We start from the raw sequence: 27,560 nt of genomic DNA, 5'->3' as shown, positions 1-27,560 counted from the left end.
ATAAACCGGTTTTAGAGACTTGCAGTATGTTTAGTTTCTGTAGATTATTGTGTTCTTGTAATGCTCTTATAATCCCGTAATATTCCAATAGGTGCTGGAGTGTGAAGTTCCTGTTCTGTTTGTGTGGTTGTTTAAATTTAAATTTAAACATATCCAGACAAAATTTTTTGGTTTTTTGGTTGTATAGACTGTATAGAATCAAGAACAACAGGTGGGAGGAAAACACAGAGACATGGCAGTGAAAGGGTTAAGAGTCACATGGTAGCGGGTGGTATTATCAGTGGATGTGAAGAAAGAAGAAAAAAAAAACTGAGCAGAACAAAGAAATCAGAGTCTATTTAAAGAGAAATCGCCCCAGATCCCGGAGCCGTGTGACTCCCGGCACTGCACACCGCACACAGCTGCGCCAAAGCTGCTCGTGCACCACCACCTCCTCCACGGCTCCGGACGGCGACCAGGATGCGGACTTCCCTGGTCGTGTGTTGCTGCGTCTTTGCGCTGCAATGCCTCCCGAGCATGCTTTGTGTTCCTCTGTGGAGATCCAGCAAGTACAAGGTGGCACCGGTGAGTTTTTCTTCCTCTCTTTACGTATTTTACAAGTCGAAGCAAAAATAAAAAATAAAAAAAATCTTGATGTCCTGAAATCTTCTGCAGAAGTGTGGAAACTCTTTGGTTTACACTCTGACACATGTGCGCGTAGGAGAAATTATTTATTGCGCTTCATTTTAATGGAATCTGCAATGTTGACTTCTTCATTTTTTCTTCTGCAACAAGTGACTCCCCCACCCCCTAAACACACAGACTCACACTCATGCAGTTTGCATCTTGTTAATTTTACGGACACTGTCTCTCCAAAATGAAAATAAACCCCTGCAGCTGTGTGTAAATTTTGATTTAGGAACCATCAGCATCAGTGACATTCATGTTGTAATTAAGAGAAAATCTATATATTTACTTTTAGATCGGGAACTGCTCTTACTTTGCAGAAACTTCCATCATTGCTATTCTTTTTTTTTTTTGACTGCTCACTAGCAGAAGCAGAAAGTGCAAATGCAAACCTGATGGATTGTCCTCAGCGTGCATGCAGCATGACAGCAGAGTGTTTTGGTTTTGCAGCCAGGAAGGAGGAGAGGGAGAGGGGGAGAAAATAGAGGTTGCTGAGTTCCCCTGTCTGCAGGGCAGGAAGCAGTAATAACAGGTCTTAAAGGCATTTTGTCAACAACACCATAAAAGAGAGGGGTCCTCCACATGGACCAGTCATGATGGCGTCAGGGGCTGCTCTTTCTGTCATTGCCATGTGTTTCCTTAAATCTAATTTTAATCCAGAATCTCTGGCCACTTTGCACACTTGTCCACATACTGCACTCATTATGAGCATAATATTTGTCCCGTTGTTATCCATTATGTTTACTCCTCCATAACTTCTGCTTTGTTTACACGCTGTCTTCCACTGTATCGTGTTACTACTTCCTTGAGCTAACATTTAAGTTTTATTTACACAGAGCAGCCTGGTTTAACATGCATGCTTCTTCACGGGAATGTCCTGTTTACAGGTACGCAGAAAAATAAGTATTTCATCAAAACAAACAGGCTCCTGACATAAACAATTACAGGGAAGAATTCGGCTGTTGCTTGGAATAGTCTTTAAGTTACATGGAAATATTTATCTATTTTAGGAGTGTGGGACGTTCCCTGAGAATCTGCAATCACATAATTAGGGTTAGCAAAGTTGCAAAAATTTAAAGATGGCAGCCAGAACTGGTCTTACCATGAGAAATGCGAAGTGTTGAACCGTGAAGTAGACACAACGATTAAAAGGTTTCAATCTGTGCTCACGCCAGATACATATCCAGATGAGAACATGCTAGGACTGGTCTACCACAGCGAGTTTGGTAGCAAATGGAACGACAAGTTCACACAGTTTATTGTAGAGATTAAGAGAATCCATGCCATGGTTGAGATGCAGTAAAAAAATGGCAGGATTCAGTCTGCTTTTATGGCAAAAGACTGAATTAGGAATGCAATGAGATTTTAAAAGCTATTTTCAACAAGAGTTAACACATGTCTTTTGCAAACCATTTCTGTGTTTTAATCCAATAAAAATCAAGGTTTTGAAGCTCAGTGTGGCATCTCTGGCCATCTCCATCTCCCTGGTGAACTCACTTTTGGAGACCATCTGCCTTGCTTAGCAGGTTGTATTTATCCATGCTGTGCAGTCAGTAGCATTTCATGGACTCATTTTCATTTTTTTTTTGCACGGATAATTTTGCAAATTTTGATTTCTAAAGTTACGTTAAGAACATCATTGATGCTGTTACTGGTATTTCCATATGAATATTTACTTTATTGAAGCAACTGATATTTACTTCATACTTTATACATTATGTCATAACAAATTCATGTTGAAAAATTGTACATCAAATATGATACAGCAGGTATATATGGTAATTTACTACAGTTGTTACTGTCATGAATTTCACAATGCAATCTGCATTATTCTAATTAGGCAAACACATATTAGTCCAAATTTGAGATATTTATTTGTGATTTTTCTGTGTAACCTAATGTTGAAGAGGTTCACTTTGTCATTACTGTCTTTTGTCGTCTTCAATTTCCACTAACACCTTTAAATGGCTATCATAACCTATATATTTACCAGTTCACGGAAGAAATTCATTACATCTTTGCCTGAGCAAGGACAGAAACATTTTTTTCTACCTAAAGGCAAAAGGTCATAAAAGAGATCCTGTTTGGGAAAAAATACAACCACATATTTTAAATGATTCAAATACTCTAAATTGCCATAAATGCCTGCTGTGTAAGATATTATCATATGTGGAAGTAGATTATTTTTTTGTTGTTTTTAATGGTCCTTAAGCACTTATTCCTCCATTGAATGAATATACAAGATTACCGCATAAATCTAGGTATTAAGTCTTCCAAAGTCTTAAATCAGATCGGGGTGGCTTTGTTCAGGGACCGGCTGCTTCAGATAATTACACATTATCTGATATTCAACAGATTCAAACAGCTTTTGCCAGCGCTGTGCTGGAATAAATCACGCTGTGAAATTTTTAGTTTTTAATGCTTCAGCGATTGGAACAATCTAACCGATGTGGGACTCTGGGAATAAAATGAGCTTCAGCTGCAGCGGTGGTGGAAGACGACTGACGCAGCTTGAAGACTTAAATGTCGGAATGTGAACAAACTATGATGTTACATAGTTCGTGAAATGCCTTAAGCACAGGAAATGTGAGCATGCAATAAAAAAAAAAAGAAAGTATGTAAAAATGCTGGGGGAACAAAACACTTTCGGCACACATAGCTGCAAAAACAAGGGCAAATATTGTGGGTTCACTTGGTCCACTGGTTTCCAGCCTCAGGGTCAGGACCCCAACAAGGGGTCACAACATTGAGTTCAGGGGGAACAAGGTGATTTGCAGAAACAAAAAAGCAGAAACAGTCTCATGCGATCTTATTCTATTATTCATTATGTCCTGTAATAACTTACTCGAATAAAACTCTTGCATTGGTCTAAACCTCTCCTCAGTTTAATTTACATTAGCCAGAAGTGTTGAAGTGCTATGACACACCTGGAAAATAACTCTATTCTAGCAACTTGTTATTAGAGCTATGTTACACCCGTGATGACAACCCTGTTGTGTCTGCTGGTCATTTCACTGGGAAGTATAATCTGTAGCTTTGTCGATTTGTTCCCCTGTTGTTGAAAAAAGAGTGAGTGATTACACAGGCCTGGACAGGCCTGAGTGTCTGTGGCATTCAGTTGTGCAGTGTTTTTTCTCTGGGGTAAAGGGGGGTTGGTGTAGCAGCTAAGGGTTTGGATTTTGCTATTGTCAACAAAAACCTGAGTGTGTTGGTTTCCCTGCCTGTTTTGTCCCGTCATGTTGATGTCTTCGGGCACAGTGATTGGTTGGGCAACCGTGAGAGCAAAGGTGATATCAGACTGGAATTCCCTTCAAGGAGATCTAGGTCACGGCTCTGTACGAGTTACAACCAAGTTACAATATAGTTAAAATGCACCCCTTTATCTTGGAGTGAATTGGATGCTTTTGTTAGTAGGAGGGACCCCATTCAGACCATGCATTAACATCTGTCCTGGGCAATCCAATAGTGTTCCGCTTGAAGTACAGGTGTGAACACACTCAGGACGAATTTGACCAATCTCAGACCACATGTGGAAGTGGTGTGGGACACATTTGGCCTCATTCCTTTAGTAGTGTGAACACACAGTAAGTCCTGGGTGTAAGAGGAGTTAAATTCATTAATTCAGAAAAAAACACACACCCACTGTTATAAATGATCATTTAAAAAGACAAAAGCACTGTAACTGATGTCTGTTCATTAGTAATAAGAGCCTTTAAAATATTCTGTCCTTGTAGCTGTTAACTAAGTAAAAAATAAATAAATCTCAGCAAAAATAAACAAAACTATTGAATACAAGTACAAAACATATCAGCATGTAATTAATTATTGATGTGATCATGTTGATTTTGAGTTAAGTTGCATATTTTGGGTATTTCCAATCATGGGTGTCTTTAATTACTTGCGTTACCAGGGATTTTTTTTGTCAATGCTTCAAACAGCATCTGAGCTTTGTCTCTAAAATACCAGCTGCTCATATTTCTGATCCAGTGGTAAGTTGAAATCCATTAGAGGCAGCTGCTGTTACAATATTCTGCTGACTAGATGAAGCCACCGTGATGATGGGGACATATTTTAATGCCAGGTAAACACAGGTACTTAAAGCTGGACAGTTGTGTTCGGATTGCACAGGTCGGATGATCATGTCAAGTCTGAACAGGGTCTAATCTGAATCCTTCGCTAACAAAGTAGGAGGAGGAGTTGGTGTCAAACCTGTATATCTGCTCGGTCAATTTGGAAAAATGGTGTTGCTACTTAAAAGAGCCACAGTTGGTTAATTTGACAAGGTATGCATCCATCTCCCAACATTTATGGTTGTCATAACAGTTTTTAGCTTTGTGCAAGGCAAAGATTGTCAAATTAACTTGTGCTGTAGTAGCTGGGTTCATGAATGTGGTCATCATCTTCCACATGGCGCAAATTATGACCTGATGGTGGCGCTACATGAAAACCACCATAGTTTGTACCAAAGTTAATAGAAATTCATGCAACATTTAATGACGTTTCACTAAAAATCAAATTAAAACCTGCCGATAGCAGAGATCAACATATCAGTAAGATGTTTCTACAGAGGTTCATAGCAGTGACTTTAAGTGGCAGCATTTTTTCCCCCTAGGAAAAGTCCTTATTTCAACTCTGATCTGGGAAACCTTCCACTTTCACTTTCATCTAAAGCAGCTATATAATGACCAAATACAATCATAAATACCAACAAAACTTTAAGTAAAAGAAAAAAGCAGCATGGTTTGCCAGGTAGCCATCACTCCCCTGTGGAGTGGATGTGCTCCCAATAATCTAATCATTGAAATCATCAGTAAGTCATCCTATAGCCAGACTAACAGAAGATCTGCAAATCCAAGGTCTCAAAGCAAGTTTTTATTTATTTATCATTTATGTGCTGGGAAAGATAAGAAATTTAAGCAGATGCCCAGATGGTTTCTATCACCTTCCACTACCGGGTGTTTCTGATTCTCAGATGATATATTGGATTAGCAGAGTTAAGAAGAAAGATAACAACGTATTTGTTGATGAAAAATCCGCTCACTGTAAGCAATCCTTTGTCCCTGTTTTTTCAGCAAGAGCACACCCTTTAAATTGAAATCTTATCTGTTTCCTCAAGTAAACACTTACTTATGACTTACTTCCTATCAACCGGATTCACTGGTCCATACAGGGTCTTTTGGCCAGTTATGTGTCATGTTGATTCTGCTTCTTGTTGGAAGCTTCACTTTCATCGTTGCAGTCTGTATTTCGCTTGTGAACGCACCCTCAGGCCCTTTGTCGAGATCTGACCAGAGGATTTTGTTTAATAAACTTTTGTAATTTCCTTCATCATGAACCCAGTTTCCTTCAGCCTTCCCTTCTATTTTTCTGCAGTTATAGATTTCCTGCTGCACTGATCCAAAACATATGTCATGTTATTCTGGTTTACTGCTGCTAAAGCTAGCAAACAAACATTATTATTTATTTTTTCAGAACAGCTTGGTCCAACATTAACTTTACTTTTTTTAGCTATTTTTGTGCATTCACATGAAAACATCTTGAAATATACAGTATCACAAAGCCGCAACTTCCAGGGCTGAAATATGCCAGAAACTTTCTCTTGTTCACTGGAGGCTGGCTTCAGCTATTTTCTTCTGAAGTTTTCTATGGAAGTCTTTGGAACATATTGGATTTCCTACGTTTTCTGCATCTCTTAAAAGATGAAACAAAGATGAAGCTAACGATGAAGTACCAAAACTGCAGGTCCTCTACTGTCCACTAGATGCTGGCTCCTAAAGTGAGTCATTCCCCATAATCCATATTTAGGTGGAGTTAGGTGGAGGTGCATTGCCAAGATGAGACACCACACTGAGGTTTAAGAGAAACATATTATGCAAAAAATGTCAGGTATTAAACTGAGCACCTCCCTGCTCAAATTAATGAGTGGTTGAAAGTGGACTCTCAACCCAGCAGCGACCAGCTCAAGAAGGCTTAATATCATGTCAGACTGAATCACAGTGACCTGGCATTTGTTGTTAGACTGGAGACGTTCTTCAGACGCATCCTGTACAGACATGTTCCTCTGTGCTTTCTGAATACCGCTGTCAGATCCCCAGCACCACTGTTCGCAAATCTTGTCATCACTGTAACCAGAAGCTAGATGTGTCTATACTTGTAACACCCCCCAACCGCCACCGCCATCACAAACTTTCAGCGTGAAGAAGCATCCTTGAGGCCTTCAGGCTTTTCCAGAGCCTTCATGTCTCATCGCCGGCATTTTGCACCCTCAGCAGAAAGTGACAGAGTAATTGTCCTGAGTATAGCTTTGCCTTTCATTTTTAAACGCAGTCACATAGTCTCCTCAGAGGATTTCCATTGTTTCTATTACAACTGAGCCTTAGATGTAAACAAGATGTAAACAAGTTTAAGAGCTAATTTCCTCCAATTTAAAACTAACCTCTAATTTTTAGAGTTAAATATACAATATATCTGTTCTGTGACAAAAGTTCTGCCTCCCACATTTGTAAGTGTAATGTCTTCGTCATCCTCTGGTTGTCCATGGCTTTTTAGCCGAATGTTTTTAGGGCTGTATTACGTATCTTAGGGGTTTTTGAGTTTCTGAAGTCATTCAAAGTCTTTCTGCAGTTGTTTCTACCATTTTGCCATTGTTTTGCATGTCTTTGTTGCTATTTGCCAACCTTTTTATAGGTGTTTTGTATCTTCATTGTATCTTGGTGATCCTGCTGCTTCACCTTTGTTCATCCATCGCTCCAAGCCCATAAACAGCATGGTGAATTAGATAAGATACGATAAATTAAATGGGACATTTGCAGTGTTACAGGAGCATATAGTTAAGGACAGTGCACAAGACAAGGAAAAGACTACAAAGTCTTGGATGAGTCCCCTGTATTCCCCATCTTTCCTATCCTATATGAGACAGACGACTGCAGAGTCATCGAAGAAGAAGTTGTCTAAAGTCAGCAGTGTAGAGGGAGAAGAGGAAGGTAGCCAGGACATTTCCCCGAGGAGCTCCCATGCTGCAGATGGCCACATCAGAAACACAGTCCTGTGTCCTCACAGTCCTGTGTCCACATCACTGTGGTCTATTGTTCAGGTAGTCTATTATCCAGGATGTGACGTGATGGTCCACTCCTGTGTGAACCAGCTTGTCCCTCAGTATGGCAGGCTGGATGGTGTTGAAAGCACTGGAAAAATCAAAGAACATGATTCTCACAGTGCTTCCAGCCTTCTCCAGGTGAGAGAGAGCTCTTTCCAGGAGGTAGATGACAGTGTCATCCACTCTGATGTTGGGCTGGTAGGTCAACTGAAGCGGGTCCATCAATGAGCTCACCAGAGGGTGCAGATGGGCAAGGATCAGCCTCTCCAGTGTCTGGTCTGAGGAAGGCTGGAGGAGGAAATGTAGCAGGTCACAGTGGGTGTCAAGGGAAGCGGTTGCAGCAGAAGAGGGACTGTGGAGGGAGGGGCAGACAGCTGATCAGATCTGTTGAAGAAGATATTTAGGTCATTCACCTACTTCTGGTCCCCCTCAGGTTGCTGGTTGTTTCCCTTATGTCCAGAGACAGTTTTAAGGCCCTTCCCGACTCCATTGACATTGTTCTGCTGCAGCTGGTTCTCCATCTTCCACTTGTAAACCTGGTTCCCCTCTCTGATCCTCCTCCTCAGCTCCCTCTGCATAGTCTTCAGGTCGCCCTTGTTTCCTGACTTGAAGGCCCTCCTCTTTTCCTTAAGGAAGGGCTTATTGACTGGAGTAATCCACAGCTTGCTGTTGGAGAAACACCATAAAGTCTTGGTGGGTACAACATTGTCCACACCGAAGTTGAGATAGTCCATTACACGCTGTGTGAGGCTGTCAGTGTCACCTCCTCTGCAAACACCTCCACACAGTTGACTTGAAGTAGTCCCTGAGAGTCTCTTCAGCCTCATTTGACCATTCAAACCATTTCTCGTGTGGTTTCTGGTTACTATTCTCTGGTTAGTCAGAAATTGGAAGTGGGCGTGGTTAATGCGAAAAGTAGAAATGCTAGTGGCCTCTCTGTGAGCTCGTAGATGCTAATATTCGTAGTGTGACCGCCAATCTCTCCTGGGTAGAGATCAGCATACTGTGTGTGGGTGCATGCTGAATGAATGGCGTTATTAGATGGATACCGTTGTCAAATAGACTGGGATATATCTGAAAATAATAAAAGTGCCTCTCGTCGTTCGTCCCCCGTATCTCCCACAAGCGCGTGTGACGTATGCTGCAGTGGGAGGGCCCTATGAGGAGTTCGGCATTTGAGTTTCTCGTGAAGAATAATTTGCTTGGCCAAAACAAACTATTTTCTTGTTCTTGCAGCCCTATGAGAACAAACTTCTCGCTTCACGATTCATGCTTCTGATACAGTAAAGGCTGTTACATACTCTGCAAGAAGCGAGAAGTTTGTACACAGGCAAGAGGCGCACCAGATTGTGATCTGATCGTCCCAGAGGGGGAAGGGGAGATGAGACATAAGCCTCCTTGGTGTTGACAAAAAACAGGTCAAAGGTTTTATTTTGTTGGTGGTGGGGCAAGTGATGTAAAATTAAACTATATAGTTGCGAGGTTCATAATAGAAACCAGTGTGCCTGGAACTGAGTTTGTTTTTTGTGGCTCTTGTTTGGGTTTAACCTTGAACTCTGAGGTTGAACCTGTCAAGAATGAGGGACATTTAGGGTTTTATTATGTTGTGAGGTCAGACGGGTCAAACTGTCCATTTGACACGCAGTTGGAGGGGGGAGTTTAGTCCTTTATCTCCATGTTTTTTTCATTTCTGTCTCCATAAAATGACAGAGGCGACCCCCTGTGCACCCAGCATTTAGAATTAGCCAAAATTTTGCGACCCTGAAAGACGACACTGCCCTCACCTCACCGCTCTGATTGGGATCAGGTGGCTTTAGTCTAAATCATTTGGAGATGGAGGTCAGCATGTGAGTTAAAGAGACGTCATTAATTGTTAGCTCAAATACCTGAAATGACCTGTTCTGACCTTATATCGACCTGACAACAACAAAGACTGGGGAAACTCTTTGATTGTTGAGCCAATGCCTTGTAGAAGAAATGTTTAAGTGACTGATTATACTGGATGTGACGGCATTGCACAGAAGGCAGCAGGTAGAAGGGAAAGCTTCATTTCGGCAAGACAAAGATCTCTTGACATTGTTGTAGTGTAAAGTCTTATGGTAGCTGCATTATTTCGAATCCAGTGTGTACAAATAGTTCAGTGTTTACTTGCAGGAATAATTCATTGCGTTTAAGCTTATTGCTTATTACTTATTACGTTGATGTCTGTTTATCCATCATATGGAGCTCAGGTGACATTCGAGTTTTCCACTCTTTTGTGCAGTCTATTTAGTCATCTTTTTGGTGTATTCCTTTTTTAAGGCTGGTCTAGACTTCATTTCCTCAAGCTGAATCTGTGGCCACAAGCTTGACCTGTGTTGACAACTTGTTTCTGCGCAAGCTTTCATTGACATTTTTCCAACGATTGTTTCTCATGAAGGCATGAGAAACAATCATGCCTCCATGACTGTTGGTACTCTGAAATAATGGACAAACAAGTTTTTTTTCCATTTATTTACATAGAAGTAATCTTTATATTTTCCTCACAAAACCATTCACCTGAGTCATCTGATAAGTTTAAGAAATGTGTTCAACTTTGCTGGTGCATTGCTACACTTTTTGGCACTACCAACAGTCAGACAATGGAATAATTTAGAAAGCACATTACATTGCCAACATAGTCATACATAAATAAATAGAACAGGGATCCACTCACTACTGAGACTTTGTTACAAGTGACTTGGAAGACAACTTGTTTTTTTGTTTATAAATATGAATATTTAATATGTTATTACAAAATGCCAACTCAGGCCATTAACATCCCCAAGAGACGATGCAGTACACACAAACTGACCGTCTGTACTAAATGTGTAACAATTGTTAGGCTGAATTCCACTCTCAATGTTTTTAGACCTCATATTTCTTCTGATAGTATTTCTTCTTTTCTAACAGTTTCAGTTTAAACAGCCTTTATTGATATGTTTCACAACTGCGTTAAACTCTGATAAGGGTTTTGTTGTTTAATATGAGGTTTGTGTTGACGGTTTTCTCTGCAGAAAGGCAGATAACACGGCAGGAATGGAAATCTCAGGTCGGACAAGCCTTAAACATTTCTGAGAGTACAAAAAGAAAAAGAAGCAGGTTTGCTGGGGTCTGAAATCTCTGCTCAGTTTTAAGCTAATTTCTAACGACACGGGCCATTCAAAGAAAGCTGCGGGACATGAACAACTCCTTAGTGCGACAAAATAAGCAGATGAAATCGCCTTCAAACAAAGTGAATCGCAGGAGGTGGAGGCATGGCAGTGCAGAAGGTGGAGGAAGGAGTGTACCCTTCAGTTGCAGTGTTTCTGCAGTTTGGAGCACATTCCATGAATCCTGCTGGGTTTTGTTCCCCATAACCTACCACAACGACACAGTGCAGTCCTGAAGAGCGGAGTGACTTGGGCTCATTTGAACAGAAAAACAAATATCACTCTGACTTTCCTCTGATAAATATTCTGCATTAAATTGTTTTACTTTTATAAATAGTATTAATTAGGACCTTAGATTCATGATAAGTTGATTTGACAGTGCTGATATCAGCTGCTTTTATAGTTTGAAAAGGAAAAAATAGGCTCATTGTCAATGCTGAATCTGCAACATTAAATCCATCACTGGACACCCTTTGGTCTTTTTACAATGAATATGAGATCGCATGAGGTTTTAAGAAACTTTATTGGAGAGTTCTGAATTTTTATCCTGATTTTTTTATGGTGTACCTTCTGGCATTATATTCATACAGTAATGAAGGCTCATGTTTAACACTTTGTTTGATTTACTCACTGAAAGATGTTGACGTTGGGCTCAAATTGGGACATAGTGGGGCACAAAATAAAGACCTTTGTAAGTGACTCAAGATACTGAACTAAATTTCTCATAATATTGTGTGATCTCTGTATTGCCCCAAACACTACAGGTCACTACAGGAAACAAACATTAATATCCAACAACTGCACTTTTCTTTATGCATGTGGCCTCTTCAGGTCTAAATGCTTAAATTCAAGTCTTAAATTAAATTTAAGGCACATGTGTGCAGCATGACGTGCAAGAACAAGACCCTTTTGAGGAACAAAAAATAGAACAATGCACAGTATATACAAAAAACTGTCTTTCCAAACTGTCCATTGAGGATGTAAACATGACTGTAGGAGTAAAGTGTGCAAATGTAAACAGGAAATTGACATTTGAGGAGTCTTAAGACATCTTTAAGAAAACCCAACAAGTCCGGTTTCTTTAGCTTTGTCTTTTGGATACATTATGACCAGGATGACTTGAGAACCTTCACAGACAAATACAGCTATTAATAAGGCCACCACACTTAATATACATCAGTCAAAATATTCAATGGCTCCCAAGTTAGCTTTTTGCACACTTTATATATTTAGTCCCAAAATGTACCATCATTGATGGAGTAAACTTGGGTAAGAAAGCACAAACAATTTGGTCAAAAATACAAAAACAGTTAAAACTTCTATTAAATCTATATAAAAAAAAAAATCTATAAAACCTGTTGATTACAGTTTGATACCTGTCATCTGCCCCCTGATGGATTTATTTATGCTCTGCAGTCAGTAGCTTTTGGCAGCTATTTCCAAAATGGCTGCTTTCACAAATTGGCTTTCTATTTTTTTGCACAGAAATCTTTGCTAATTTTGAAAATGTTACATTAAGAATATCATTGACATTGTTACTGATATTTCTGTTTTCATCTGAAAGTCCAAAAACATTACACAATACCTGCATTTTAACAAGCTAATATTTCCACACTTCCAAAAAAAGCACATCATAATGTTCTCCATATTTCCAAAAGCGCAGTATCAGCAAATATGCTGAGTTCAGAACATGGTGGTCCTAAAATCCTGAAGAGATTATGTAAGAGAAGAGCTGTGGGAAGATTCACGGGATCTGATGATGGAGGTAATTTGTTTCATCTCTGCACAATATATTGATAGTGCCTTTTCCCACGGGTGGGACCGAGCTGCAGCGGAAAAAGGAAATGCACATCATTTTGTGATAGGAAGAGAACACCCATCGGTTTTCTGTGACTGCAAAGATGCAGATGTGGGTGAGGATGTGGGAGAGTCAGAGGAGGTTTGCGCACGGCTCTACTTTGTAATTTGCTTCTGTGGAAATGAGCAAAGCCATTTCCTCTGGATCTGGAAGGGGGTGTTTTAATGATAATGGCACACTCTGGGACCAACTGTCTCTTAAACCGGGGAAAACTACGTGGCTTGGTGACCTGATTTTGAGAGTGTGCTGTGATTAACCTCAAATGATGCTGATTCATATCCAGGCAGCACTGACGTCTGCCTCAGATCTTTTTCCTTTAATTTTTTGGGGGGTTTAGCTCAGTGGATGGCAACTTCTACCACACTTTGGTTCACATAGCGTTCGCCTTTAATCAGTACTTGCAAAACTAATAAAGTTGCGTAAAATGTTTTGCGTTGAGTCTTGAGAACGTTACTACTGGGCAACGGTTAGGGTCTACAAGGCGCTAGAAGCTAACAAGTTACTTAATGTAGGAAATGCAAAGACTATAAACGTTTTCCTTGTAATATTATAAAATTATAACTCTGAATAAGTAACTTACAATGTATTAATTTCACCATTTCTGAAAACATCATCAAACACGCCACAACCTGGGAAGTTGGAGAAACCACAAGAAGATGCCATTCATGTGGTGTTTAAAGGCAGTGCAAGAGCTATTAAAGCACTTTAGTGTTTAAAACATTACCAAGCCATCTACCAATCTTTACATGGCCATGAGCTTGGCAAATGTGGCTTTCATTTTGTAAAGCAGCCATGCTAACAGGCTTAGCTAAGGTACCTCCATTGTTGTTTCAGGTCTCTGAAAAGTTCTCAGACTTGAAGAAGAGAGGAAAGGTTCCTCACGTTCAGGACTTGGTCAAAGAGGCAAGTTTGTCGACCAACACCTCCAACACTTGGAACAGACCTCGCTGCGGCGTGCCAGACTACCCCACCCAGAAGGAGGTTCATTATCGGGGGAGACACCGCCAGAGGCGCTACACCAAGTATAACGAACGTTTGGACAAGACAGACCTCACCTACAGGTAAACACTGCACAAAATATTTTACTATGTGTGATAATAAGCATGTCTGATTTACTGAAAAAGATGTTAAGATGTAAATGGCCTTGTTTTTATATAGCGCTTTTCTACCTATTGGTACTCAAAGCACTTTACAGTCACAGATACATCTACCCATTCGCTCACACAAGCACACACACATCAACACAATGACACAACAATATGAAGTTAAGAAGAGCTACTATTAGCTGGGAGGATAGGAAACTAGGAAAAGTTGCTATTAGCTAGGCTAGGGGCTTTAGAAGAGCTACTGGAAGGCTAGGAAGCTATGAAGAGTTGCGGTTAGCTAAGGGGGGCTAGGAAGCTAAGAAGAACTACTATTAGGTGGGAGGCTATGACATACATTTGGAACAAACTGCAGAGCCTGGAAGCCAGTCATAATTTCACTGCAATAAATTTGCGGGCAGGGGAGGAGACTAAAATGGAACATGCTTTAACAGATCACTAAAAACTTCTGTGACGTTCATTCACTGGTGGAAATAAACACGTTCAGCAAATTAACTTAAATTTAATATAGAAGGATGTATAGAGCATTAACAAAATGAAAATGTGGTGCCAGTTTTCTTTCATCTAAGGTCTCTGCACCATTAAGTGTCTGGCATTCGTCTGCTGGCTGCTGCCTCTCTGTCTACGTTTCCTGGGGTCCCTTTCATTGCAGTCATTCTTTAACATAACAGTATATTAAGACATAAAGAGCGGGAGGCTTTTAACAGCAGAACCGGCCACAGACTAATTAGATTCTGCTGCACCAATATGGAACTCATGGTGACACCTGACTGAGGGATGTTGTTAACCAGGATCATGACCTAACAAGGCCACCGTCCCTCCCTGGTCCTTTTAAACAGCCCAAATGTGAGTGTAGAAAGAGCTGAGGCATGCTGATGGGGCCCTTACAGAGCAACCGCATTCATTTTGGAGTTTGATACAGTCTAATACTTATTCTCCTTTTGCTTTGCTTTTGTTCTCCACCAACTCTCAAGAACGCTATCTGTGTCTTTAGATGCTACATTTTCAGTTATGTTCACTATATGGTCTCTTATTCTTTGGATCTTTACTCCTTGGATTTTGAGACGTTTGGACAAGACGGACCTCTCCTACAAGATCAGATATCAGATATCAAGATATCACCTACAAAATATTTTACTATGCGTGATTATAAGCATGTGTCTTGGTAATTTTCTTAAAATTTCCCCCAGCTGGCTTACAAATTACTCAGTTTCTCTTTCAGGAGGATATTATAAAAATTACAAAACATATTTGTAAAATTAAGTTCAGTAATTCAGTGTTGTGGAAATATTTTCAGATTTGAATGTACAAATAAGATGAAGACGGAAAATGAGAACAGGGTTTTTATTTATGTTCATCACTTCCTGTTTCTCTTTTCATGCTCCAGTCAATCTGCAAGAACAGAAAAATTGCGACAGCAAATCTGATCAGTGACTTTTATGGACTAAAGAGCAAAAGCAGCCTTGAATTATTCTTCTAACATTTCGAAAGCTTAATATGTTTTGAGAGAAGCCACAAAAGAAACATTAGATTTTAATTTAATTAAACAAAGACTGGTTTGTTTCCCTCATGTCCAGCCTTTACAGCAACATAAGTTTGCAGTAACGGACAAAAACATAAAACAACTAGCTGCAACCCATTAGCTTGGCTTTCTTATTACTGATCTCATTATACACGACCTGACTTGCGTTGTAATGAACTTCTGATTGATTTATTCTCAATTTAAAAGTCAGAATTTATCATTATATCTTATTTGAAGCCAAATATACCCAGAACTCCATATGATTTAGAGTGTTAAGTAATAATATAAGTCCTGTTGGATTTTTTTTAGTTTTCACACTGGGTGGTTTTTTATCAAAAAGGAAAGGGAGGTGATTGTGAGGCAGTGTTTTGTTGGCGAGCCTGAGGGCGTCAGTTACAGTGCACCTCCGCACTGAGGAGATGACTGCAGATATCAGATTAGAGGGAGGCTTGCAAGCCTGGTGGTCCGTCTATTGCTACTGTACATCCTGTGTGTTTGTGTTTCACACCTGCGTTGTTCTCCTGCAGGATCGTCCGATTTCCCTGGCAGATGAGCGAGGATAAAGTTCGACGTGTCTTTCGGGAAGCGCAAAAAATCTGGAGTGACGTCACCCCACTAACCTTCACTGAGATTCACAGCGGGAAGGCTGACATTCGCATCGACTTCACAAGGTCGGAGGATCGTTCATTCATTCATCTTCTGTAACCACTCGTCCTGTGAAGGGTCGCAGGGGGTTGGAGCCTATCCCAGCTGTCATTGGGCGAGACGCGGGGTACAACACGCAGACACAGGGAGAACACAGGGAGAACATGCAAACTCCACACCACCACGCCACTGTGCCACCGTCAGAGGATCAGCTGAAAAACAATATCTTAAACTTAATTAGAAGGGAAAGGGAGCTTGGTGGGCTCTAACAGATTAGGACCTAAAGAGTTTTTGATTCATTATGTGATTAAATGACTTTATTTATTCATTTTCACTTTTCTTTAGGACACAGCAAACATTTCATGAGTTTTCACGATTTGCTAAAAATGTCTGTGAAGATTCTCAGTTAACCAGGTTGTGGTATAGCCAAAAGAAAACTAAAACAAAGCTTTTAAAGGGGAATAGAAGGAGCCTCCATGTAAAATTGGAAAACCCCTCTCTGATCATGGAAGGTGGACTGAGGTCCCGTTCAGTCCTTGCATTAACATCCGTCCTGGGCGATCTGAGCACAAGTGGCCAGCTTTAAGTACATGTATGAACACACGCAGGATACATTTGACTGATCTGATCTCTGACCACATTTGGAGGAGTGTGAACCATAGAATGTATATATGCATGGACAATACGTCCTCACTCCCTTGCATTGGCCGAACTGTTGCTATTTTCCCAGGGATACAGGTGGCGCCATCTTGTGAGTTTGGAGCCAGAGTCTGCGCAGTACAGTCTGAAAGTGGAGCCATGCGGAGATTTAAAACTCAACTTTTCATTCAATGAATGCTGCGCCCTGTTCTATCTATTTCTTTATTTTTTCCTACTCTCACGGTCCTACGGGACTGCTTCACGGAGTGGTTGGCATGGCAGCTGGTAGTCATCATGAGGTCACATCCCGTTTCTATAGCATCAAATAGCCAACTAAAATGAAACTAATCAGAAAAATTGACACTTAAACATGCATCAACATTATATTAGGAGCGTATTACCTATACTGCAGCCAGTCACCAGGGGGAGCTCTACTTGCTTTGGCTTCACTTTCGGAGGAGCTGCTGTGCCCTCCATCTTTATTTACAGTCTGTGGTGTGAGCACACAATGAGTCCTCGGTCACATAAAAGATAACCAAGGGATGATCTGTGTAAGTGGAGTTTTCCCTAATTAATTCTAAATAAAAACACACAACCACTATTATAAGTGATGAGAATATATTCTGTCCTTGTAGCTGTTACATAACTAAAAAAATAAAAATAATCTAAACAGAATTAACTAATTAAATTATTTAATATCAGTACACTGTGTGTGATTTTGTCTTTAGAAAAAAAAAAATATACATCATCATGTGGTTAATTATTTATGTGATCATGTTGATGTATAAGGAGCCGAGTGGAATTTTGGTTTGTGCTTCCAACAGCTCAGCAGTGACATTACTCTGAGGATGGAAGTTTTCAGGGTTTAATTCCAAGGTTTTGTATCTAAAATATCTTAACGTCAGGACGGAAAACAATAAATAAATAAATAAATAATAACATAACATAATTTCAGTGAGTGCGACTTCATAGCTTGTACAAGAATATATATCATCTCCCCAAGTCATGAAGTACATACAACTCACAGCTGTTCATGGTTCTGATCCAGCGATAGGTAGAGATCCATTAGCGACAACAGCTGTTATAATATTCTACTGTACCCCAAATTATGTCAACGTTTATTTGCATACAGAGCATGAGAATGAGATCAGATCTCAAATGCTGGCGCATGTTTAGACACGTTTTAATACCATCTATGAACTGCCCACTTGTGATCAGACTGCCCATGTCAGATATTAATGCAAGGTCTGAGACTGGAAACTCCACTTATCAGCCACTTGCCAGACAGCCTTCAACATCTGTCTCCAAAAAGTTTCACCCCCATTCACAAGTCTAATCTGGGCTTTCTGGCCTTTAATGGGTCCTTGGTGAAGCACTAACTGGACAACAAAGAAGTCTAGTTGGCTTTGTTGTTTGCAGGTATTGTACAAAACTTTTATTTCAGAAGAAAATGGATGAAGTCTGATAAACATCCTCAAGTGACGTCTTATGAGTAGGTTGGCATTTTGTTAAGCAACGAAATTGATGAATCGTGACTAAATATTTTCAGGAATACGTAGAATAAAAAGACTAGGCAGAATCAGATCGGTCCACATCAGATTCTGACAAACGTCTCCATTCCTTTGTTGATTGTTTTTTTTTTCCTTGTTATTGTGTTACTGCCTTTCTATTTTTCAAATTCCGTGGTGTATATTACACTTTCTGCTGCTGTAACGGGTGAATTTCCCCGTTGTGGGATAAATAAAGTATAATCTAATTACAAAGACCCACAATGACGAAAAGAAGAGATAGTGGAGCAAGAGAGGACAAGCAGATTGCTAACAAAGACTGATAAAAGTTGTATGGGGGATCTGTGTCATCTTTGAAATTATCTCATTTTCTTTTATGTAGCTAGGGTTTGTGTATTCCTGCAGAGATTTCACGTTTTTCCCCTTTTGGTTTTCGTTTGAATGTTAAAATGAGTCAATGTGATGATTCTTGATTAACTGTTAGTCAGCTATAAGATGAAGTTGGCAGCATTTTCTTCAAGAAATAATGACAAAAACTGTCTGATTCCAGCTCCGACGATGTGAATATGTGTTTTGTTAGACTTTTAACAATTTTCAGACATTTTTAGCATCTAATTATCAAGACAATAGAAGATTAATCACTACTTGCGATGATATTTAGGTGCAACTTGTTGAATGACATTAAAGGTGAGCTTGACTCAAGGGGGTCTTTTATGCTTATCGGAGCGTTTGTTTTATTTACCTGCAGGTACTGGCATGGAGACAACCTTCCCTTCGATGGCCCAGGTGGGATTCTTGCTCACGCCTTTTTCCCAAAAACACACCGACAGGGTGACATTCATTTCGACTACGATGAGGCATGGACCCTGGGAAACCACATGGGTGAGTGTCTGGACAGAAAAATACGCAATATGATTGAGACATAATTAAGCAGTAGTTTTACTCAACAATTGACAGGATTTTATACCACATTTTACACAGCAACAATAACTAGTAGGTTCATACATAAACAGAATGCAGCTGCAAAATTTGTCATAAATGGAATAGCTCTGAGCTGTATGTCTGAGCTGCTATACAATAAACACTGTTTTCCTGACACGACTGTGTATCTGAGGGCAGGTTTGAGTCAGCAGAGGTACTTTTTCGTGACTCAGTGGTTTGTGTTGGCAAAATCCCCACCGTCTGCCGCTGAAAGCAGGTCAAAACAAACGCTTAAAACTATTTTCAGACTCTCTATGAACCAGGTGTGCCACCCCCACCCTGCAGGCACAGACCTTCTCCAGGTTGCCGCCCATGAGTTCGGGCATGTCCTGGGCCTACGGCACTCCCCTGCATCGGGCTCCATCATGTCCGCATTCTATTCCTACTCCTACCCACTGAGGCTTAGTGATGATGACAAGCGAGCCATCCAGTACCTGTACGGAGCTCATCCACAAGTTTTGCCATCACCGCCATCCCAGCCGGCCCCGCCGCCGCCACCCCCGCCACCACCGCCACCTCCGCCACCCCCGCCGCCACCCCCGCCGCCACTTCCAGGAAACACAGAGACCAACGAGATTGTCCCTAATGTGAGTAGACCTGATATATCCTTTAAAAAACTTGTCGTTATTACTGTATGGGATTAAAATATTTTAATTCTGTAGGGAAAATCTCTAAAATTAATGTCTAAAACTTTTAGGACGAAATGTGACAGCTGTTCCTTTGACCTTTAATGTCATCAGGTCAACATTTCTAGTGGTTCAGTGACCTGTAACCAAATATTTTCCAAATCTTTGCTGCCTTCATGTGGAACTTGTGGTTGTACGGACGTGGACAAAAGTTGTTGGTACCCTTCCATTAAAGAAAGAAAAACCCACAATGGTCACTAAAATAACTTGAAACTGACAAAAATAATAATAAAAATGTACTGAAAATTGACTAATGAAAATCAGACATTGATTTTAAAATGTGGTTCAACAGAATAATTTTAAAAAAACAACTAATGAAACTGGCCTGGACAAAAATGATGATATTGTTGCAATCTTTTGAGGCAATCACTGCAATCAAGCCATTTTTGTAACTTTCAATAAGCCTTCTGGACCTGTTGATGAGTATTTTAGCTCACTCCTTGTGAGCAAACTGCTCCAGCTGTCTCACGTTTGAAGGGTGCCTTCTGAAGAATTCATGCTTCAGCTCTATCCACAGATCAATAATATTCAATAGGATTTAGACCAAGACTCATGGAAGGCCATTTCAGAATAGTCCAAACAGCCATTCTTGGGTGTTTTTGGCTTTATGTTTTGGGTCATGTTGGAGGACCCATGACTTAAGACTGAGACCAGCACATTTCTCTCCAGAATGCCTTGATAGTCTTGAGAATTCATTGTACCCTGCACAGAGTCAAAACACCCTGTGCCAGATGCAGCAAAGCAGCCCCAGATCACAAGCCTCCTCCATGCTTCACAGTTCTCAATATGCATTTTGACATATTCAGAGCCAACAATGGAGTCTTCTTCGTTCGTCCTCCATTAAGTCCACTTTGGCTCAAACAGTGATGCATGGTGTGATCTGACACTGATGTACCTTGACCTTGGAGTTCACCTCTAATTTCTTTGCAAGTTGTTCTGGGCTCTATGTTTGCGTAGCATGTGTATTATCCTTCTCTTCAATTTGTCATAAATGTTTCTTTTGCGGTCATGTCCAGGGAGGTTGGCTGCAGTCCCGTGGACCTTAAACCTTAAAATCTGAATAGTATGTGAAGCTGTGTCTCTTCTTACATTTCTGTGGTCCGTGTTCAGTGTGGTACACACCATGATACCAAACAGCACAGTGACTACTTTTTAAATAGGCAAACTGACTGATTACAAGTTTGAAGACGCTTGTGATGCTAGTTACAGGACACTTAATTTAACATGTCCCTATGGTCAAATTATTTTCAGTGTTTTCTAGGGGTACCATAATTTTTGTCCAAGCCAGGTTCTGTCCATTGGCTGTGGGTACTCTGGCTTCCTCCCACCATCCAAAGACATGCTTGTTAGGTTAATTGATGATTCCAATAATACACTAATACACTAAATGCTAAACGTTTGCATTGCTGAAGGGATACATAATGTTCTAACACACACTGAATGGTAACAATCGTAGCTAATGTTATGAACAGCGACCTGCTCATGAAGTTAGCCTAAACAAGCTAACTGCAACTTCAGTTACGTTTTGTTTGGAGCATTGCTATAACAAATGCTAACGTTTGCTTATTAGCCAATTTTGTGTGCAGATCTTTGAGGTGTTTAGATAGTCTGGTATGGTGTATGGTTCATTGATTTTTTTTTTTTTTTATGGATGGACGCTGACAAATAAAATGTACTTGGGTTAAGAAGTACTGCACTTCTATGAGATTTGTTCACAAGAAGAAGAGTATAGACCCATTTCCTTTAACTGTCAGTGGTTCCTGATGTTAGGAGATGGATGTGTAATAAACTACGCCACATCATACCACTAAAGATGATAAATGAGGGTAAAAGACTAATCTTCCTGTCCCACAACAGAGCATCTCGAGAGAAGCACCGTAAAACTTTATTTTGGGATCCTTTTCAGGCAATAAAACGGCTCACACGACATGTGCATGTGAAACTCAACAAGTGATCCGTCTTTTCCAGCCTGACGCCTGCCAGACGGACTTTGATGCCGTGTCTGTGATCCGAGGGGAGCTGTTCTTCTTTAAGTCAGGCTACGTTTGGAGGATCAGAGACGGGCATCTGGAGAGTGGTTACCCAGCTCTGGCATCCCGTCACTGGAAGGGGATTCCCGACAACATCGATGCTGCTTTTGAAGACAAGTCAGGAAATATTTGGTTCTTTCAAGGTGGGCAGGCATCTTAGCTGCTGTTATGTGGTTTATGGTTTAATGCGGGCACAGGATCAATGTGAAGATAATTGTACAGATCTGTAGACGTAAAATATTCTACCCGTGTTGGCAAATGTATACAGATGTAAAATATAGATGTTAATTAGACCCATAGCATTGCTGCAATCAAGACTTTCATATGAATAAATCACCTGCGACTGCAAGAAATGACATTTTGTGAGGCACATCTTAAAGTATGACTGGGCTGTTTAAAACAACCAAACAAACAGCTGTTTCAACATTGAGGGAAATGGTAGAAGATCTGCAACTTGCTCAGGGGTGTTTAAAGAGGAAACGCACACTAGATGTTAGACCGGCTTAAAACTTTCATTCGGGAGTTGTGTCTTTGAAGATGGAAAATCCAAATTCATCCAAATGGCTTCAGGTCTAGATGACTGATGGGTGGTTTAAAGTTGACACTTGAAACACACATGACTAGGGTCTATTAATAACACAGTACTGATCTGCAATTGGAGGATGTTGTTCAGATTAACCTGGGTGTTATTTTTCTGTGAGTATTGAATGGTGTTGTTCAATAGTCAACGTATAGCCACCACCCTCTTGTGATATTCACAACCTCAGTGTATATTTTCCATAGGGTCCAAGTATTTGCAGACATTTTAAGAATTGTTAGTGCTCTCTGTAATTTTACAGTTTAAGATAAGATATAATAATCCTTTCATTTATCCCACAGTGTGTCATCTGTTCGTTAGCTTTCTAAACTGTTAGCATTGGTAGCTTCTGGATGCTGTCTGCCTAGTAGCTGTTAGCACTTCAACAAATTTTGTGTGCACAACTTGTCATAACGACAAGCTTACAAGTTATAATTGAACTTCACATTTGTCCAGAGTGATCCGGTCAAAAGTGGTCATCACTCCTGAAGATGTAAATATGGAAAATCCCTTTAAAAAACCTGAAGCACGGTAGTTTGCTATTGTCTTCAATCCATGTGTGAATATGATGTCTTATGCTCCCTGAACCACTCTTTCACAATTTGAGCCAGATGAATCCTGTCATTGTCATCTTGGAATATGCCCGTGGCATGAGGGAAGAAAAAATCCATTGATGGAATAACCTGGTCATTCAGTATATTCAGGTAGCCAGCTGACCTCATTCTTTGGGCACACAATGTTGCTAAACCTCGACCTGAGCAACTGCAGCAACCACATTCACTGCATTTCACCAAAAACCCATGCAGTAATTATCCAATAGGAGGCTCATAACTATTTGCTTAGGCAATTTTGTTTTGGCCAGGCAGTGTATTTCAGACCTAAACTATCGTGGAAGCCAAACAAACTATTCTGCCAACACCATGAGTTGACTGGAGACTTTCTTCATCGCAGGTGAGAACTACTGGGTGTTTGATGCCGCGATGCAGATCCGGGGGCCGGAGTCCATTAGGAATTTGGGTCTTTCGGTGTCTGGCATCCAGGCGGCGATGCGCTGGGACCATGACTCCAACTACAACACCTACTTCTTCAAGTCGGCGGCAGTTACTGGAGGTTCAGCCCCCGTGAAAACCGACGTCGAGTCCATCTACCCACGCAGCATGCAGGACTGGAGCGGCATTCCTGCCGACGTGGATGCCGCCTTCAGGGACATCTATGGTATGATCCAAAAAACTGAGGTTTGAAGAACTGGTTTGTTTGTCAAGATAAGACTTCTTGGGTCATACTAACTAAATCAACCTGATCATTGACTGTCATCATTGACTGATGTTACTTCAACACATCAGTCATTATAGACTACATTGAGAGGGAGATGGAAGGAGGAGGAGGGAAAGGAAGAGGAAGAGGAGAAGAAGAGGAAGAAGAAGAGGATGGAGAGGAGAAAAAGAAGAAAAGGAAGAGAAGACGAGGAGAGGGAGGAGGAAGAAAAGGAAGAAGAACAATGGAGAAGGAGGACAAGAACAAGAGGAGGAAGAAGAGGAGAAGGAGAGAGAGGAGGTAAAAGGAAAAGAATAAGAATCAGAAGGATGAAGCTGGAGAAGAATAAGGAGGCTGAGAAGAAGAGAAGAAGAAGAACAAAGACGACGGAAGAGAGGGGAAGGAGGAAAGAGAAGAATAGAGGGGAAAAGAAGAGAAGGAGGAGGCAGGAAAAGAAAAAGAAGAAGAAGAAGAGACGAGAAAAGGAAGAAGGAAGGGGAGGGGAAGGAGAAGATGAGAAAAAAAGAAGAGTTTATTGGTGGGACACTAGAGTCCATGTGAACTCAACCTGTTTTTGTCTAAAGGAGGAAGACATCCTATGTTTATTTTTGTTAATGTTCAATGTTTCATTTCTCTTTTTCAACTGCTTCATGTTTTCACTTTCTGCTCTAACATCAAGTGAAAACAGAGTCTGTTCTCCAGCGATGCAGACTGACATGATTCTCTCCGTATTCTTTCATTTTCAGGCTACGCTCACTTCATCCGAGGACGACAGTACTGGAAGTTCGACCCCATTGGCATGAACTTTTTGGAGGGCTACCCTCGTTACGTCGGCGTGGATTTTTTTGGCTGTAGAAACATGTGAGTGTGAAAATCTGTGGAGAATCAGGTTTTTGACAGTGAAGAGGAGTTAATAACAAAGACGTTTGTGTGTTCGGATTCAAGAGGATGATCCCCTTTAAATCTGTTTATGCTTCACTCAATTTATTAATACTCGGATTTTACACCTTCTTCTCAGGTAAACCAAGTTCCCTCAGACTTGGCATCTCCTGTGCAGCTACACTCATGTTTATTTTGCACATTTTTGTCACCGGCTGAGATCTGGGCCTTGTGTTCATGACGAGTGATACTGATGTGAACTGCACCGCTCTCACCTCCTTTCTTTGAGCCTGAAAGTGAGACCAAACCGGTGCCAAGCGTCTCATTCCCTGCAGTCAGTGTTTTCCATTTCAGCAGGTTTGTGACCTACTGATGTTTGAAGAGTGACATCAAATCAGATATAACGTTTAGACGTTGTATCTGCTTAACACTGTACCCTCAAATCCAGAAATCATTCAGCATGTCTCCCACACTTTGTTCCTTGCACTGAGAGAAAGATGGATAGCATGTACATTGTACAGTATAAAAGTTTTTGAAACCCTCAGAATTGTCTACATTTCTACATAAAAATGACTCAAAACATCAGAGGAAGTCCTGAAAGTAGACATCCATCAAACAGATGAAACAGAAATATTATACTGGTGTATTTGTTTATTCTGGAAAATGAGCCAATTTTTACGTATCTTTGAGTTGCAAATGTATTTGAACCTTATTTTCAGTATCTGTTGTGACCCCCTTGAGCAGCAATAGCAGCAACTAAACGTCTCTGGTAACTTCTGATCTGTCGTCTACAGCAGCTTGGAGGGATTTTAGTCCATTCCTTAGTTCAGAACCACTTCAGTTCTGACATGATAGTGGGTTTCCTCACATGAACTGCTTGCTTCAGGTCCTTCCACAACATTTCTATTGGATTAAGGTCAGGACTATGACCTTTGTGACCTTTGGCTATTATGTGTCTTAACTTTGGAGTGATCTTTGTTTGACAGTCGTCTTAAATCTCCTCCATTTGTTTATAATCAGTCTGACTGTAGATTTGTGGATTCCAAACTCTTTAGAGATGGTTTTGTAACCTTTTCCAACCTGATGATCAACTTTTGCATCTCACAGATATGTAGTATTGGCTCACACGTGTAACATTTCTGTTTCATTTGTTTGAATGTGTGTATTTTGTCTACTTTCAGGAAAATTCAATTCAATTTCAATTCAATTTTATTTATATAGCGTCAATAACAATACAAATCGTCTCAAGACGCTTTACAAAAACCCGGCCTGAAACCCCCAGAGCAAGCCTGAAGGCGACGGTGGCAAGGAAAAACTCCCTTTTAACAGGAAGAAACCTTGAGCAGAACCCAGCTCATATGGAGGGACCCATCTGCCTAAGGCCAGCCGGGTACAGACTGTTTTGCGTCATTTTAATGCAAAAATGTAGAAACTTCTGATGGGTGCAAAGCCTTTTAAGTGGCACTATCATGTTTAATAATTAAACAATAGAATAGAATTCGTAGAATTTCTTTCTCAGAGTGTGAAACATTGAAGGACTGCAATGTTTAAATAAATATAAAAACACTTTGATGTCATTCTCCAAATGTGACATGTTTGTTGCAGGAGAAGCTGCAGGGCGCCATCTAGAGGGCAGAGAGTCATCTTTTATGAAGTCATTGCTTTTCTGTAACATGGTGCTTTTGTTTATTTTTTTCTATTGATCAGGGAGACATTCAGGGACTGCAGCTGCTGTGAAGGTCAGCGGTTCTCAACCTTGAACAAACTTTATATGCCCCTGTACAATGACATGACTATTTCAATTTTATTTCTGTACTGCAGTGCCTAAAAAAAAAATCACTTATTTTACATTCTGTGCTTTAACTGCATTGTTGTTGTTTTTTTATGATAGGCCACACTAGAGTATTTTTTTTTGGGCTGGAAAACAATCAATGATCAATCAAGATTTTGCTTGATTGATCAAATGAACTTTAGATTAATTATTTTAATATACAACAGATCAAATGGTGTTGCAGTACACATTTCCAATTTTAAAAACAGATGCATAAGACAAAGGTACTAAAAAACAAAACAATAAAACATACGAAATGTTATTCCAGGAAAGGCTCTCAGATAAAGTAGCTCTACTTCCATGTAAATCGCAGTGGTACATCAGTATTAACAATCTAATTCATGTTAGACACGGTTGTTGTTTTGGCTCTTAGATTTCAAAGACGTGGCTGAGCTTGGCCCAGGTTGAGAACCGCTGCTCCTGCCAATCCAACATTTCCTCTGCTGCACCCCTGGTCGCAGCGCTTGAATTGTGAAGGCTCAGTTTAGACTCCCGTGTTCACCAGGTGTTTTCAGTGCAGGACGCTGAGTAGTAGTTTTACAGTCGTTTTACAGTCACATTTCTGCATCATTTCGTTTCAAGTGCCACTCGGTTGCTTTAAAACTTATTTATACACAAACAACTTAGCAAAGGTTTCTTGTACATATATATGTCTCTTATTATTTTTTTGTATCACATGTAGATCATACTCAATATGTGCGTTGAAATGTATGAACCGTGTATTGTTTTTTTTTACTAAGTTACGTCTAATAAAAAGGATAACATTTTTATCAAATGTCAGCTTCCTCTGGGAGATTAAAGTTATCAGTGGGTGAGATATATTAGACAGGAAATTAACATTTTGTCATTAATGTTGATGTTAGAAGCAGGGAATATGGACAAGTGGAAGGATGTGAGCAAATTTGATAAGGGTGAAGTTGTAACGGCTAGAAGACTGGGTCTGAGCATCTCCAGAACTGTAGCTCTTCTTGGTCTGCAGTGGTCCGTACAATTAAATAGTGATCCAAACAGAATTCCAGAGTATCCGGAGAGAACCCACGCAGACACAGGGAGAACCCAGAACCTTCTTGCTGTGACCATAGTTCCTAACCACCATGCCACTGTGCCGCCCTGTT

The 27,560-nt window shown here is 40.4% G+C and overlaps 1 protein-coding gene across 2 annotated transcripts; it reads left to right on the top strand.

The window, feature by feature from the left end:
* The first annotated feature begins 306 nt into the window (after positions 1 to 306).
* Positions 307 to 27,330, top strand: LOC311493321 (stromelysin-3-like). Of its 2 annotated transcripts, XM_084551923.1 has the most exons (9): positions 307 to 564; positions 13,625 to 13,851; positions 15,943 to 16,086; positions 18,956 to 19,089; positions 19,474 to 19,775; positions 21,843 to 22,047; positions 23,433 to 23,696; positions 24,482 to 24,596; positions 24,754 to 27,330. In XM_084551923.1, the coding sequence occupies exons 1-9, from the start codon at positions 460 to 462 to the stop codon at positions 24,755 to 24,757; spliced, it is 1,500 nt and encodes a 499-aa protein (XP_084408049.1). In that variant the 5' UTR covers positions 307 to 459; the 3' UTR covers positions 24,758 to 27,330. The 2 variants fall into 2 exon arrangements, with proteins under 2 accessions (XP_084408049.1, XP_084408050.1); XM_084551924.1 differs by lacking the exon at positions 23,433 to 23,696 and having other exon boundaries at positions 24,482 to 27,330.
* The last annotated feature ends 230 nt before the right edge of the window (positions 27,331 to 27,560 follow it).

Source organism: Chelon labrosus, assembly GCF_963514085.1.
Source record: "Chelon labrosus genome assembly, chromosome: 9".
In the NCBI taxonomy this organism is placed as follows: domain Eukaryota; kingdom Metazoa; phylum Chordata; class Actinopteri; order Mugiliformes; family Mugilidae; genus Chelon; species Chelon labrosus.
This window is presented reverse-complemented; position numbering and strand designations above follow the sequence as displayed.

Coding starts and splice junctions, on each gene's coding strand:
- LOC311493321 (XM_084551923.1), top strand. CDS start 460: ATGCGGACTTCCCTGGTCGTGTGTTGCTGCGTCTTTGCGCTGCAATGC. Junction 13,852..15,942: donor AAGACAGACCTCACCTACAG/GTAAACACTGCA, acceptor GTTCTCCTGCAG/GATCGTCCGATTTCCCTGGC. Junction 23,697..24,481: donor CGCCTTCAGGGACATCTATG/GTATGATCCAAA, acceptor TTTCATTTTCAG/GCTACGCTCACTTCATCCGA.